The following is a 15613-nucleotide window of genomic DNA, read 5'->3' as shown; positions in this document are numbered from 1 at the left end:
CCGGTCCCTGATCTAGACCATGATGATCCAATGGCCGCATACAGTTACAGACTGAGTATAAAAAGTGACAGTTATGGGCTGGAAGGAGAACACTCTCCTCTTTATCAATTTTCAAAGCTTAGTGCATCTGACCTCCTAAATAAAATATGTAAGCCGGCATAACTGAAATGAGGCATCTGTGGCTGTATGTACAGCGCTAGTACATATTAGCAAATGTAGTAACACGGAACAGAAAGTGAAGTTCTGCTGCTGTCAGCGAGCACATGCCACAGTGACTGTCCCAGCAACCACTGTGCAGCCAGCTCGCACTGCTACAGCTGTAACATGCAGTGTACTACATCACTGCACTGCGAGCGCTACACACAGCTCCCAGCAGCAGCAATGTCATTATTATATGTGTATTATAAGTCACAGGAAAGCTACGGATCACACCCCGCACTCACATACCCCTAACACCTGATGTCAGCCCCGTAGCGCGCAGGGACACTTACCTGGCCAGCCAGATGCAGTGCTAGGAGCAGGCAGGGGATGAGGCTGCAGCTGGCCATAGTGGCTCAGAGCAGGGAGATGTGTGTAATGCTGGGGGCGCCCAGGACTATGTGTACGCAGGAAGCCGCTCCCTGTTACCACACGCACCGGCCGGTCACTGGCTGATGACAAGCACAGGGCTCAGCCCGGGCCGCTCCTCCTCTTCCCGTCCGCAGCTCCCTCCTCCTCCTCTCACTACTCACTCCCTCCCTTCCCTTGCTAGCACACACACACCGACCGACCCGACCGACCCTGACGTGCCCCGCGGCAACAGACGCAGTGCGCGCACCAACGACCCTGACCCTGGTACGCTGCCTCCCGGGGACATGATGTGCGCCGTGATTATACGGGTGCAGTAACGCGGCTGACACGCTGGGCAGTCTGGCTGTCACTGAGCCTCTTGTCATGGCTGCTTAGCTCTCAGGGACAGCCATGACAAGAGGCTTTCAGACATATCACCCGGGATTTTAAACCCGTACAATCCCGGGTTTTTACAAATCCCAGGTCCATTGCATAGAGCCATTCATACATACGCTAGTCCTGGGATTATGCGCGCGCAAGTAAAAAATGCCCCCGTTTTACCGCATTTTCATATGTAGTAAAACCCGGCCGCACCGGTACCACTGGGCAGGGTATCCACGTCGGAGTGGAATTGATTTTATAAAGTGTGGCGAGCGCACACAGAACACATGTAAAGTAATCCGCGTCCCCTCGCGGGGCTCACCACACTTTATAAAATCAACTCCACACCGACGTGGATAGTGGGGGTATGAAAAGGTCGGGAGGACGCGTAACGCGTCCCCTTGGGGGGCTTGCTGCGCTCGCCATGCTTCGGCCTGCCGTGGGTAGTTGGGGTGTTTTAGGAACACATTCACACCTGCCATATCATACATCTGAGACAGTAATGACGACATGTGTTAACTGGATATTACTTAATAATGAAAATATCAAATTAACAAATTACAATAATAACAATTAATCAAGAACAAAGAAAGAATGTGCTCCAGTGGCGCAATCGGTCAGCGCGCGGTACTTATAAGAACAAAGAAAGAATAATAAAAGAGTCATTCTTCTGATTCTGCATCAACCTTTGGAAGAAGAGAAAGTGCATAAATAATACGCTCAAAAGCATTTTCTGCGCTGAGTCTTTCGCTAGATAAATTCCTGTAGGTAGGAGTCGAGATTCTGGCACGCAGTGCCTCTTTGACGCTTGTTGCGCCATTTACAGGATCCAAAGGTGCTCAATGTTTTGTGTGTGAACCCCAGTCTCCGGATCTACAAAATTAAACCGGTGGTTCACCCGAGCATGGTAGTACCCTGCCTGCTCCAGCTGCTCTGTGTTATAGACACGCCAGCAATCAGAGTAGATGGTAGCCCCCGGTTCAATGTATTGGTTGATGGCAGGTACTGGCGTCACGTCTTTGTACAGATGTCACAGCACTCACCGGTGTCTCTAGAAATGCCTCCAAAAAGCCACTGTTGAGGCAGCATCCGTCCCACATGACTTTCCTCTGTACAGGTTCTCGTTGACTTCAACGACTTTCCCTGGACCGCTAATACGGCATTGGGGCTGTGACATTAGGTCCACGTGCAGGCCTCCCGCATCAGGTTATTGTATAGCACCGTTGTATTATTTGACAACTTAAGTTGTCGCTCACAGAAAGATATACTTGTGAGCTCCTCCGCCCATGAATAAATAAACTGTATAAGCGTAAGAAAAGGTAGACGGCAACCCGGGAGCCAATGTGCCACACGGAGACTCACCTTCTTACGACACGTTTTAATATGGCAGCGCTACTTGCACTCCTTCATATTTAAGTGCATTGGGTGTCCATCAATACAAGTTTGTGTCACTGGCAGCAAATGTTGCTACTGGAAAAAAACACTGCCTCCTTCTCTGTGTGCGGCAAGTTGAACATTGTGACAGGTTCTGCAGCCATTACGCAGTCACTTCACCGTCACCTCTGACTGAATCTGACAGGGAGCGGGAACACTACGATACTTCTGACTGACTACGCTGCCCACGCAAGCACTACGCTGATTCTGACAGCGCCACTACGCTAACTGCATAACGGGCGCCGTGCTAATATACAAGTACAATATTAACTAGTGAGATCCACAAAACTATGCCACTATTTCACTACGCCTGCGTATGTATGCAAATTGGGCGCCCTGCAAATACACGAGTACCAAAAATCCTATTTGCCCGTACGCAAAAGCAACCTGTGTTCAATCCTAATATTAAAATGCTAAATTCAGCTGTCATCGGATGGCCATCTAAATCTACATCAATCAATGGCAACTAGCATCGGAAAGCTGCAATTGAACTTTAAAAGCACTAACAGAAGAAAAAAATAAAAGGTTATGAACCACCGCAATCTGCTGTTTATCCCTAAAACTAATGCTTGGAACATACACTTCAATATCGATGTTATTGGGCACATCAGCCAGATAATTGCTGCGTATGTGTGGGTGACCTATCCGGGTGGTCGGACATGCCGGATTGTCCAGCATATCCTTCCTTTTCAGTATTTTGGAAGTGTCAGGTCAGCTGCGTTGGGCCATGTTTGCCCTGCCACAGCTGATTGACTGCCAGGGAAGAAAAACCATTCAATGGTCAGCAACCATCAAATGATTTTTCTCCCCTTCAGCTGCATGTGAGGGGATGTGTTTGACTATACATGTGCCAGCGATGTGTGTTGAGTGATCTGTCAGGGCCAGTGTTCTTTGCTGAGAACACTGGCCCTGACTGGCAATTAAGTAGATCTATCTAGCATTCTGGATATTAATCACCTGCGCACTAAACATCGCAAATGCCGGGTCACTCCCGGGATGGACCCGTGCAACCTGGCAGTTGCAATGTGAAAGGGGTATTAGTTCTGTGCTGTAAGAAAATAAAAACGTGTGACTTCCTTCCTAGCTTGCCGTGGAGAGAAAGGTACTATTGCCTGCAGAGTTCTTGGATGTTTGTAACATCTGCCTGCCACAGAGGCAGCCACAAGCTTATTCTTGCTGTCAACGAGATCCCCATGGATTCAGCTGAGACTAGCTGTCATCACAATATAACTCAGGTTAATTAAGTTACTGCTCTCCAATAGGCTGAGACACTGATGTAAATGTATCCACCCACTACTGAGTTCACACATTCCCAGCATTGTTGCTGTATACACAGTATAGAGGCAGCCAAGCATACCCTTCCCAACTGCTTTCTTCAGAAGTGTTGCTTCTCTTGTCTGAATGAAGAAGTGACAGGAAGCATCTAATGCTGTGGCTTACGATGAGGAGACGTCGTCAGTATGTGAGAGGTCAGGCTACTATCTTTTCAAATTGAATTGGTGATATCTCTGAGCTGATATCTCCGGCTGACAAGAAGATGGACTTCGAACAGCTTTAGCCAGCTTTAATATCTGACTTTTTTTGTTTGTTATGATTTTATATTGCATTAAGAGTGTTTTCTTATAAATGTTGTTTTGCTCTTAGGTTATATCTAATGCAGTGATTTTCAACCTTTTTACCTTGCGGCACACTAAATAGGATTTTTTTTTTATTCAGTCATTTTTATTGAAAGTTTTTGCATAATAACAGAGAACAACAATACCCCATACATATACATATACATAGGTAGTTAGAGCAAGAGTATGAACTGCATGCTGGGAGCGAGTGTATCAGCAATATATGGTCAGATATGGATAAGCAGGATTTTTATATCAGACGGACCTAGAATAGCTCCATAAAGCAGATGTAGTATTACAAGACCAGAAGGCACCATTTGGGCCAGCCCATGTAAATACTGTACAATATAGAGCTTATAGTAAAATGGCAATTATGGAGTAAACCAAACTGTAGCCTCCCATTTAGTTGAAACCGCTCATAGTATATTTTGAGGCTAGACTGAAACTAAAGTGGGAATTATATGCCTAACTACCAAAAGAGAAAAATTACAAGAATCCCAAAAACAAACCAGCCCCAAAACTCCCCACCCTGTATTACCGACCCCCAATTTAGGCATACCTGGAGCCCATAAACTGCTACTCCTACCCCACTAACTACCCTATATAATTCTAAGTTCTACCCATACCCACCCATATATAAACTAGAGATGTGCGCCGGGGCCAAAGATTTGGATTCGTCGCCGGATTTGGATTTGTGAAGCGGCGTGAAAGGATTTGGATTCTTTCAAAAATGCTTAAAAAATGCCCAAATCAATAATTTTTGCGTTTTTTTTCCCTAGAGTAATATTAATCTCAAAAACATTCATTTCCAGCCCTTTCCAGACAATTTTGACCAATTTACAGCTCATAATGTTGTTTTCATTCAATATAAGCCAAGGTCTGCAGCAAGCTGGCTGGTTATTATACTAGGCGACAGAGCCTCGGCACAAACAGATGGTAGTTTGTTACATATCAATGAAACACTGCCTCACAGTTAAGGAATTAATGAATGGTGATGCAAGATGGAATTGTGCTTGGGTCCACCCACCCACCCTTAGCTTGTAAAACAGGACATGCACACTTCAACAAACAAATCATTTCAGTTAGAGGCACTGCCAAACCTGTGACTGAAATGACTAGTTTGTTTGGACCCCAACAATAAAAGAAGCAATGCTCAAAATAGCGCATAATATAATATCAAGAAGAATATCAAGAAAAAAGAAGAGGCGCAAGGTGGAATTGTCCCTGGGCCCACCCTTAGCTTGCAAAAAAAGAACATGCGCACTCAAACAAACCAATCATTTCAGTCAGAGGGACTGCCAAAACTGTGACTGAAATGACTGGTTCATTTAGGCCCCCACAATAAAGAAGAGAATTTTTGGGGGGATGAGGCAGCTTGACCAAGACTGCGTGGAGGCAGAAAAATCACACACGGTTCTGACAGTCTCTCACTAGGGTGTAGTGGGGTACAGTGCAGCACATCAGACACCACAAACAATGTAAATAAAGAGCAAAATATATCTCTATATATTTTTTAGAGTACACTACACTGATTCAGTGACACACACAGCCCCTTAATGACACACTGACTGACACAACCCTGTACAGTACACTACACTGACTGACAGTCTGACACAGCCTCTGCCCTCTGCGCACTACTAATGTGACCGATTACTGACAGTCTGTCTGACACAACCCCCAGGAAACATACTCTGACTATTAAGAATTGCACCAGCAAAAGTTATGCCTGTGCCCTTAAAAGGACACCAGGCTAGCACAAGTCCCGCAGAGCTGTGCGTTGTCTGCAAGCGTGGGGATAAATGGCGTTGAGCCTTAACATATTCAATGTCTCGCGAGAATCCGACGCGGGATGATAACGTTCGGCTACGCTCGGGTCTCCGAACAGAGCCAGAAACTCAATGACTCAGGGAGGAAGTTTTCGGAGTGGTTCGGATTCCTAGGAATTCAAACCGCTCATCTCTAATATAAACTAGCCCCCCCCCCCCCCCCCCCCTCTCCAATTATAAAACACATGGACAAAACCATGTGCACTGCAGGAGGGGCAGATGTAATTTGTGCAGAGAGAATTAGATTTGGGTGAGTTATTTTGTTTCTGTGCAGGGTAAATACTGGCTGCTTTATTTTTACACTGCAATATAGATCTCACTTTGAAGTAAAACCCCACCCAAATCTAACGCTCTCTGCACAAGTAACATCTGCCCCACCTGCAGTGCACATGGGTTTGTCCATCTAAGAAGGATTTTGTCAGAAAGAGTGAACTAGAATAAGGCCCAGGATGTTTAGAACTGGACATGCCGAGGGCTAAATGTATATGACCCTTAACTATGTCAGCGCTTCCCCCTAGATATATCTCTATATCACACATGGTAGCTAGGATATATAGTGATATATAGAGCATAGTTGCCTACTCTCCTGCATTTGGCAGGAGACTCCCTGAAATAGCAGCAATCTTTCTCTCTCCCTCATTAGTCTAGCAGTCTCCCTCATTTCACCTAGCCCACTTTACACTGCTACATTGTTGGGGAAAAAAAGAATGAGAGATCAATACATTTACATTGAATCATCAGCACCATTTCCCAGCACTTTACCAAGTATAGTAGCTCTTACTAACTGCTCAGATGTAGCAGTGCACACCCACGCTTCTAGGTGCCACGTTCACAATCTCTTTTCACAATCTCTCCATATATGGAACTAGACACGCCCTTTGGATGGAGCATGGCACGCCCCCTCGATGGGGCTCTGTGCAAAATTCTACTACTAACTATAATCTCCCTGAAACTAGTTTTCAAAAGTAGGCGTATGATATAAAGTAATGCTGTTTAGAATTTTTTTTTTTTTAATTGACAGGTGCAGAGTAATAAACTGAAAAATATAAGAGAGAATGGCATCTTTGTGAGTAGTAACAAAGGGGACATAGTATGTAATAAAAAAAAAAAATAAGGGGATTAACTCAGATTATAATGCGGGGTATTTATGTATTAGCAGGGCACCCAATTAACATACGTATGGCACTATAGGGAAATCGCATGCGATGTGATGCAATTTTCCTATGTAATTTATTCACTGCTCTCTGGCCTTGCGAGGTGTAATGAGATTGCATTGCATACGATCGCACCGCACATAAAATCGCATGCGATCGCATGCAATTTTATGGGGTGCGATGCCATTTAATGTACTATACACTTGTATGACATACAATGGGATGTAGGCACCCCACTATCCACGCCACCCCGAAGAGTGGCGAGCGGCGGCGGAACACGTCCTCCTGACCTTTTCACACCCCCACTATCCACGTCGGCGTGGAGTTGATTTTATATAGTGTGGCGAGCACAGCGAACCACTGAGCCCGAAGCGTGGCGAGCGTATGCAGAATAAATGTAACGTAATTCGCGTCCCCTCGTGGGGCTCGCTGCGCTCGCCACGCTTCGGGCTCGGCTCGCTGTGCTCGCCACACTATATAAAATCAACTCCACGCCGACGTGGATAGTGGGGGTATGAAAAAGTCGGTAGGACAAGCTCCGCCGCCCCTTGCGGGGCTCGCTGCGGTGCCGTGGATAGTGTGGGGTGCCTAAATCCCATTGTATGTCATACAAGTGTATAGTACATTAAATGGCATCGCACCCAGTTTTATGTGTGGTGCGATTGCATGCGATACGATCTCATCGCACCACCCAATGCCAGAGAGCAGTGAATAAATTACATAGAAAAATCACATATCATCGCATGCGATCGCATTGCATGCAAAAAACGCATGCAATGCGATTTTCATACGCAGAATCGCACACTAAACTATTTGCTTAGTGGGCGCCTGGCAAATACATAAGTACCCAATGCGGTACAAAGTAATAAAACAGGATATATAAACATAGAGTAATAAGGAAAATAATAAAAGGTGGGCATAGCATCACAGATTAGAGATATATTACATCATGAGACTTTAATCCGGCCAACTCTCGGAAGCTTGGCGAGCATAATAAATTTAGGAGAGCAACCGGAATATGCAAATGTATCTATTCGAATATGAATAAGCAAATACCAGGATCTTATCACAGCCAATTGTAACAAAAAAGGAGATTGAGGGGAAACAGTGACAATAATAATGTTTATTGGCATAGTGTAGCAAATATCCTTAAATTTGCACAGGTTCACAGGGGTGTACATATGCACAGCTGAATCTGGCACATAAACAGGTCTCTGGGCACAGATATGTCCCCCATATCATCTGAATCACATCGCTCAGGGTTGTACAAAGAGGATGGGATACCTTCCAGCATCCCATCCAACTGGAGTATAAATCTGGTGGAGGATGTGTATAACGCACCCAGTATATGGTGAACAGAGTATTCCATGTTCATATAGGATGTTTAGAAAGGTGAGCTATTAGTAGTATTATCACAAGGAGAAATGGCGGAATCTAGCACTTCGCCAAAGACAAATAGGAGATCAATAGCCACAGAGGGTACAGTGTCACTGAAGTGCTCACCACAGTAGAAGCAATCCAGGGAATACAATAGTTAAAGAAAAGTCAGATATTCTGACCAGGTGCAACAGCCATCAGCCACCAGTTACCTTGCCAGGTATCTAGTCAAGGAATATGGCGTCTGCGCCCAGTACGATTTCCCTGTCAGTCAAATTGCGAGAGGATTCTGTTTACGATCCATACGCATTTTCTGACGCTATTCACCCTCACAAATGTGCTTTGCGAATGGTATGCATGGGCAGTGGTTTGATAATCACTCAATTTGCTGATTTTCAAAGTAGCTGTCAAGTTTGAATCAGGCCCTTATTACTGTAAATTGCATAGCAGAGAAGCCATAGCCAGTTCTGTATTGGTGTGGATCATTTGGTCGACAGTGTCTAAGTCGTCAGTCAATACATGAAAAAGGATGACCAGTATTAGCTCAACATGGTCAAAAGGTCAGAGGAATAGGTTGATTTGGGAAAAGGAGTTTTTATGTTATTTGTGTTAATGTCGACATAGGTTGACATGGACACCATATTAATGTACCGTGCCCCCTCGCATGCCTTGCTGCACTCCCCATGTTTCAGGCACGGTGCCACACTGTGCTCGGCACCCTATTCTATTCTCCCTCTATGCCCATTGGGAAGATAGTGGGCCAGATGCACTGAGCTTGAAAAGTGATACAATGGAGAGTGATAAACCACCAGCCAATCAGCTCCTACCTGCCATGTCACAGGCTGTGTTTGAATAATGACAGGAAGGAGCTGATTGGCTGATGGTTTATCACTCTCCATTTTATTTTCAAAGCTTAGTACATCTGGCCCTATGTGTGAATAAGTTGGTTTAAAAAAAAAAAACATGAACACTCATGTCGACCTTTGTCCATGGCGACCTTTTTCATGTGTCAACCTTTCAGCTTCGTCGACCTAATGCATGTCAACCTTTTTCGTGTGACAACCAAAAGTGGACAGTGAAAAAACCCATGTCGACATCGCGACCTGTCGACCAAACCCATGTCGACCTATCGCATTTGTCAACCTAAATCCATGTCGACCTAGTCACCTGTCACCCTTCACCCATGTCGACCTAGACACCTGTCAACCTTCACCCATGTCGACCTAGACACCTGTCGACCTTGCTGCCTGTCGACCTAATGACTGTCGACAATACGATTCACACCCGTCTACTCTAGAGGCATTGTACTAGTAGTCCCTTAGTCTATGATTACCCACAAAGGCGTATTACTATATTTCTTTTCTCTGGAAGAAGGAATTTGTAGGAGGGACTATGTGTCACACCATGTGTAATCCGATCTGTGCTCTGTGCTATGATGAACCCTGTGTTAAACGTTTACACAATGTTTTGTTTGCTTCATTTCATAACTTTACTGCACTTGTCATTTTCTCCAGTTTCTGCCATGTCTCGCCCAGTGGTCTGATGTGACGATTACCTATTGCTGTTTAATGATAATCACTTCACATTGGAAAAAGTTATTGATTTAGTAAGGTGTTGCAACAAGTGGGAGCAAACACTCCAATAAAGGCTGAATTCTGAATGTATTTGTACAGTCAGAGGGTGACTTTCCTAGATGAAGTGCTAGTGAGAGAGTGGCAACACAGGTCTAATGAGGCCTACACACGGGGAAATTCCTAAGCGATCTCACTAGAACGCAGCGAGTGCAGCGTGCCATGCGTGGGGACGAGCTGCACTTAAAACTGTGTCCATGTCGACATTCAGGTAAAAAAAACTGTGGAAAACCCCATGTCGACCGTTTGACTGTCGACATAGACCATGCCAAACTAATACTTGTGTCGACCTAACCACCTGTCGACCTTGTGCCATATCGACCTAGACACCTGTCAACCTTCCAGCATGTCGACCTAGTGGTGTCGACCTAATGACTGTCGACCATCTTTAGGTCGACCCAATGATCCCATTCCATTATTTTAAGCCATCTTGGCTTTATTAAATACCTGGTTTGTCCTTACGATCTGCTTGCTAGGCAGATTAGCAGTTTTGAAAAGTATGATATTACCAACACTTTTTTGGGTGATACCTATGAGGGATTCAGATTGTCGGAATGTCCTGACAGATGGAATCTGGGGCCATTTTCACTCAGCTCCACTGTAACTTGACAGCCGAAATTCAATGTTCCGGCTGTGAAGTGTCGGATAGGGTCAAACTAGCCAAGTTAGCCAACAAAATTCATCATAAACTCTCAAAACAGCATCGTTTCCACTTGCCAGTAGCTTTAGGGATATTCCCAGGAATGCATGATTTGCCCCAAGAGGTGTTGCTAGCGTTCCGTAGTCAGTAAGGATAGTACAGATGGGACAGTGATTACATCAATCATACCTCCCAACTGTCCCGCATAGCGCGAGAACGTTCCCGCGTCCCTCCCGCGGCCAGTTGTGTCCCGGGGGGGGGGAGGGGCAGTTGGGAGGTATGATTGATGTAATCACTGTCCCATACCTCCCAACTTTTGATCTGATGGAGGCGGGACGGCGCTGCTGCGCGCCGCAGGCATGATGAAAATTTCGGGGGCGTGGCCTATACTCGCGGCAATGGGGGCATGACCCAGAGGCTCTGTGAGCCTCTAGCCATGCCCCCAGCCCCCTGGCTGCGGGAATAGACGCTGTGCGCATGCGCACAGCGTTTATTCCCCGCTGCTTAGCAGCCGACAGGGGGGACTCCTAACAGCCCCCCCTCACCGCGGGACACTGCCTGCCGTGGGAGGGACAGCGGGACAGGCCCTGATAATCGGGACTGTCCCGCTGAAATCGGGACTGTTGGGAGGTATGCTGTCCCATCTGTACTATCCTCTGTACTTACCACGAGGCCATGCCCCCTAATTTCGGCGGCACGCCTTCGCCACGCAAGGATGTCCCTCCTTCCCTACTACAAAAGTTGCATTGATCTGGACTATAATCTTGGGTCTGGTCTGCTGCATTTTGTTTATTTCCTATCTAGGCAGCACGGAATATCTGTAGTGGGATTAGTTCCAGAATAGTGTGCATAGTGTAATGTGTCTTCAGCACAACAACTTGTGTATTTGGCTGGGACATTGCATAGCTGTGATAGTCAGCATTACATCATGCTTGTTTGGAGAACTGTCTGTATTAAGTGTTTGTTTTGTTGTGTTGCTGAAGTAATGTGTTGCTAATGGCTATAGCACCATCTACAGGCAAAGAGCAGGAACTGTCATTATTAGAGACAGGATTATATGCAACATAAAATGCTTGAAATATGCATGAAAACAGTTAAATTATGCTACAGTAAATAAATAAAAAAAAGTAATTTTTAACTTATTTAAAAATCAGCATACAATTAGTAAGCAGTAGACAATTAACAATTATTTTACATTTTGTTACTGTTGAAAACATAAAATATCAGGTACTGTTCCAAATGTTCGGTAGTAACATTGGGGGACATTTACCAAAATAGATTCGTAGAAAAAAGGTGTATTCGTAGGGAGAAATACACCTTTTTTTACGAATTTGTATTTTCGGGATTTACAATCCCAAAAATACAACAATTCGTAGTCCTAAAGATGGAACATTCGTATTTGTATTTACAAATACGAATGTCTACACCATCGATAGGATACGACAGAAATCACCATTCAAAAGAATGGTGGTTTCTGATTTACTAAGCAGCCGTACTGATAATACGGCTGCTTAGTGGTGTAAAACACCCACGCAAATACGACAGGAAAATAGAACACCATTTTCCTGTTCTATTTGCGTTTTAGCCTGCACGGATCAGTCAGATCCGTGCAGGCTTCAGTGTAAAAAAATAGAAAAATTAAATAAATTTAAAAAAAAACGGCGTGGGGTCCCCCCCACAGCCGAAACCAGCACCAGGCTGACAGAGCCTGGAGCCGGTAATTAAAAATCAGGGAACCCGACAAATAGGGGTTCCCTGATTTTTAACAACCAGCCCCAGGCTCCTGCTCTGGGGCTGGTTCCCAAAATATGGGGGACAAAATGACTAGGGGTCCCCCGTATTTTAAGAACCAGCCCCAGGCAAAACCAGCCAGCAGGGTAATGCCACAGCCGGGGGGAGACTTTTTATGCAAGTCCCCCCGGCCAAAGCATTAACCCTACCGACCAGTCAGCCTGGCCAGGGGCCCTGGGGGAGTGGGGACCCCCCCAATAAAGGCTGACCAGGCTGAAGCCTGGTGCTGTCCTCGATGCCCCTGGGCGGTGGGCATCGAGCTGATAGCGGTGTAAAAAATAGAACAAACGATTGTTTTTTACTGTGGCACTACAAGTGCCAGCAAGCCTCCCCAGCAAGCTGGGACTTGGAGAACCACAAGTCCCAGCCTGCTGGGCATTAAAGGGCCCGCTGGGTCTTGTAGTGCCACAGTAAAAAAAATAGTAAAATAAAACACACTGACACCCATTTTAAATAAAAGTTTAATACACACATTACACACATACTGATACTTACCTATCTTGATCCCGTTGGAAGGTCGCTGGCTCCGGTGTCGGCGGCTCCGTGTCGGCGGCTCCGTGTCGGCGGCTCCGTGTCGGCGGCTCCGGGGACGGCGTCCTGTCCGAGGATAATCCATGTTGGACCTGTGGAAGGAAATCCTACTCACCCAGGTCCTGCATGGATGGTCTTCTTTCTTCATCTGTCGACATCCAGGTCTTCTGACAGCTGCTGGCGACTTCCAGCAGCTGTCGGCATCTTCCGCGACGCTCCCTGGCTTTCAGAGCCGGAGAGAACCTTCCTCTTCGGTGTCTGGGCTCAGAATGAATTCTGGCCAATCAGGAGCCGCCTAGCGGCCAATCAGGAAAGACCTTTCCTGATTGGCCGCTAGGCGGCTAGGCGGCTCCTGATTGGCCGACCTCGGAGCCGCCGACACGGAGCCGCCGACACGGAGCCGCCGACACGGAGCCGCCGACACCGCAGCCAGCGACCTACCAACGGGATCAAGATAGGTAAGTATCAGTATGTGTGTAATGTGTGTATTAAACTTTTATTTAAAATGGGTGTCAGTGTGTTTTATTTAACTATTTTTTTTACTGTGGCACTACAAGACCCAGCGGGCCCTTTAATGCCCAGCAGGCTGGGACTTGTGGTTCTCCAAGTCCCAGCTTGCTGGGGAGGCTTGCTGGCACTTGTAGTGCCACAGTAAAAAACAATCGTTTGTTCTATTTTTTACACCGCTATCAGCTCGATGCCCACCGCCCAGGGGCATCGAGGACAGCACCAGGCTTCAGCCTGGTCAGGTAAGTCCTGGAGGGGGGGGACCCCTTTATTGGGGGGGTCCCCACTCCCCCAGGGCCCCTGGCCAGGCTGACTGGTCGGTAGGGTTAATGCTTTGGCCGGGGGGACTTGCATAAAAAGTCTCCCCCCGGCTGTGGCATTACCCTGCTGGCTGGTTTTGCCTGGGGCTGGTTCTTAAAATACGGGGCACCCCTAGTCATTTTGTCCTCCGTATTTTGGGAACCAGCCCCAGAGCAGGAGCCTGGGGCTGGTTGTTAAAAATCAGGGAACCCCTATTTGTCGGGTTCCCTGATTTTTAATTACCGGCTCCAGGCTCTGTCAGCCTGGTGCTGGTTTCGGCTGTGGGGGGAACCCACGCCGGTTTTTTTTTTTATTATTATTTATTTAATTTTTTTTTTACACCTTGCAGCCTGCACGGATCTGACTGATCCGTGCAGACTGCCTACAAATAATTCGTATTAGCAGCCGTATATACGGCTGCTAATACGAATTCCTACGACATCGGAGGGTTACAAAGCAGTCGTATAATACGTTCCATTGTTCCATATATTCATATGGAACAATAAACCCCCGAGAATAGCTTTTAGCTCCCTCAAACTGCCCAGATCGAGAGGCGGCAGAGGCATCCCTGATGTTAAGTACTATTACTAGCGTCACATCTAAGCCAAATCACCACTTCCTTTGCCCCTGAGCTCAATAGCATGGATTTATTTAGAATCACAATTTTTAGGCCTCCGATCCCTAGCCTCCCTCAGGAGTCTTAAGAAAACCCATAGACCTGCCTTTGTTGGAACCCTACCCTCGCTTAAATTTCACCTCTCACTGTGGGATAATGCCCTCTAGAAATACAAACTATCCACTTGCCCCTCTCCCCTTACCCCCATATGGGACAACCAGGCTTCCCCCCCTGGGACTTCTCCCTCATCCTTAACACAGTGAACTAAATCTAAAATACGCTTAGTCTCTGACCTATCGACCCAAAATTCATGGCTATCCCTGACGGAAATAAAAGACAAATTTCCCACGCTGGCGCACCCTCTGTTTGAATTCTTTCAAATCCGACACTTTCTTTCATCACTACCACAAACGGAGACGCTACGAGACCTGACCCCCTTTGAGAGACTGTGTGCAATGAATCCTCTCTCCAAGGGCATGATATCTCAGATATATAACTAACTAATCGACACATCTGCCCCTACACTTATCCGCCACGAATCAGAATGGGAAAGAGACTTAGGTGCCCCACCAGACGAGAAGTGTTGGGAGGACGTCCGCGAGTGTATTGCAAAATGTTCAATATCTACACGCATCAAGGAGACCACATATAAACTATATTATAGATGGTACCTCACCCCAGAAAAACTTTCCAAGATGTACCCCACAGTCACACCGAACTGCTGGCGCAATTGCGGATAGAGGGGCTCGCTCCTCCATATTTGGTGGTCGTGTCCAAAAATAGCTCCCTTCTGGGAAGAGGTTCATACTCTTATGAACTCTCTCTCAGGCCTCTCTCTCCCCCTAGACCCATGGTCCTTCTTACTAGCATGCCCATTCCAAGACATTGACCCTCCCCTAAATAAATTACTAGCACATATTCTAGCTGCAGCAAAACTGGTCATTGCCAAGCAATGGAAATCCCCGGTTACCCCCCCCCCCCCCCCACAGGCTCTACTAACTAACTATGTATGGTACATAGCCCACATGGAGAAGATAACCTATTTCCTTCATGAGTGTCCCCACAAGTTTGACGAGGTTTGGAACCCCTTGACAGCCAAGATGGCCTCCCCCCCCCCCACAAAATCATCCCTACAATCAGCAACTAGACCCCACATAAGTGACCTCTCTCCCGATCTCAAGAGCCTCATCTGGGACTCATCTCTCTCCTCTTGTTCTCTCTACCATCTCTCACCCTCCTCCCCATCCCTCCCCCCCCCCC

The 15613-nt window shown here is 46.5% G+C and overlaps 1 protein-coding gene across 1 annotated transcript in view; it reads right to left on the bottom strand.

Annotated features, from left to right (window-relative positions):
* Window positions 1-686, bottom strand: part of NPC1 (NPC intracellular cholesterol transporter 1) — a 64522-nt gene extending 63836 nt beyond the window's left edge. The window contains exon 1 of the mRNA XM_083187515.1: window positions 492-686. Within this exon, the coding sequence (XP_083043641.1) occupies window positions 492-548 (57 nt within the window). The 5' untranslated portion in view covers window positions 549-686. The remainder of the gene's footprint in view (window positions 1-491) is intronic.
* Window positions 687-15613: the final 14927 nt, after the last annotated feature.

This window comes from Crinia signifera, chromosome 5 (assembly GCF_055691185.1).
Source record: "Crinia signifera chromosome 5, ASM5569118v1, whole genome shotgun sequence".
NCBI classification, from domain to species: Eukaryota; Metazoa; Chordata; class Amphibia; order Anura; family Myobatrachidae; genus Crinia; species Crinia signifera.
The sequence above is the reverse complement of the archived record's forward strand: the minus strand, read 5'-3'. Positions and strand labels throughout refer to the sequence as shown.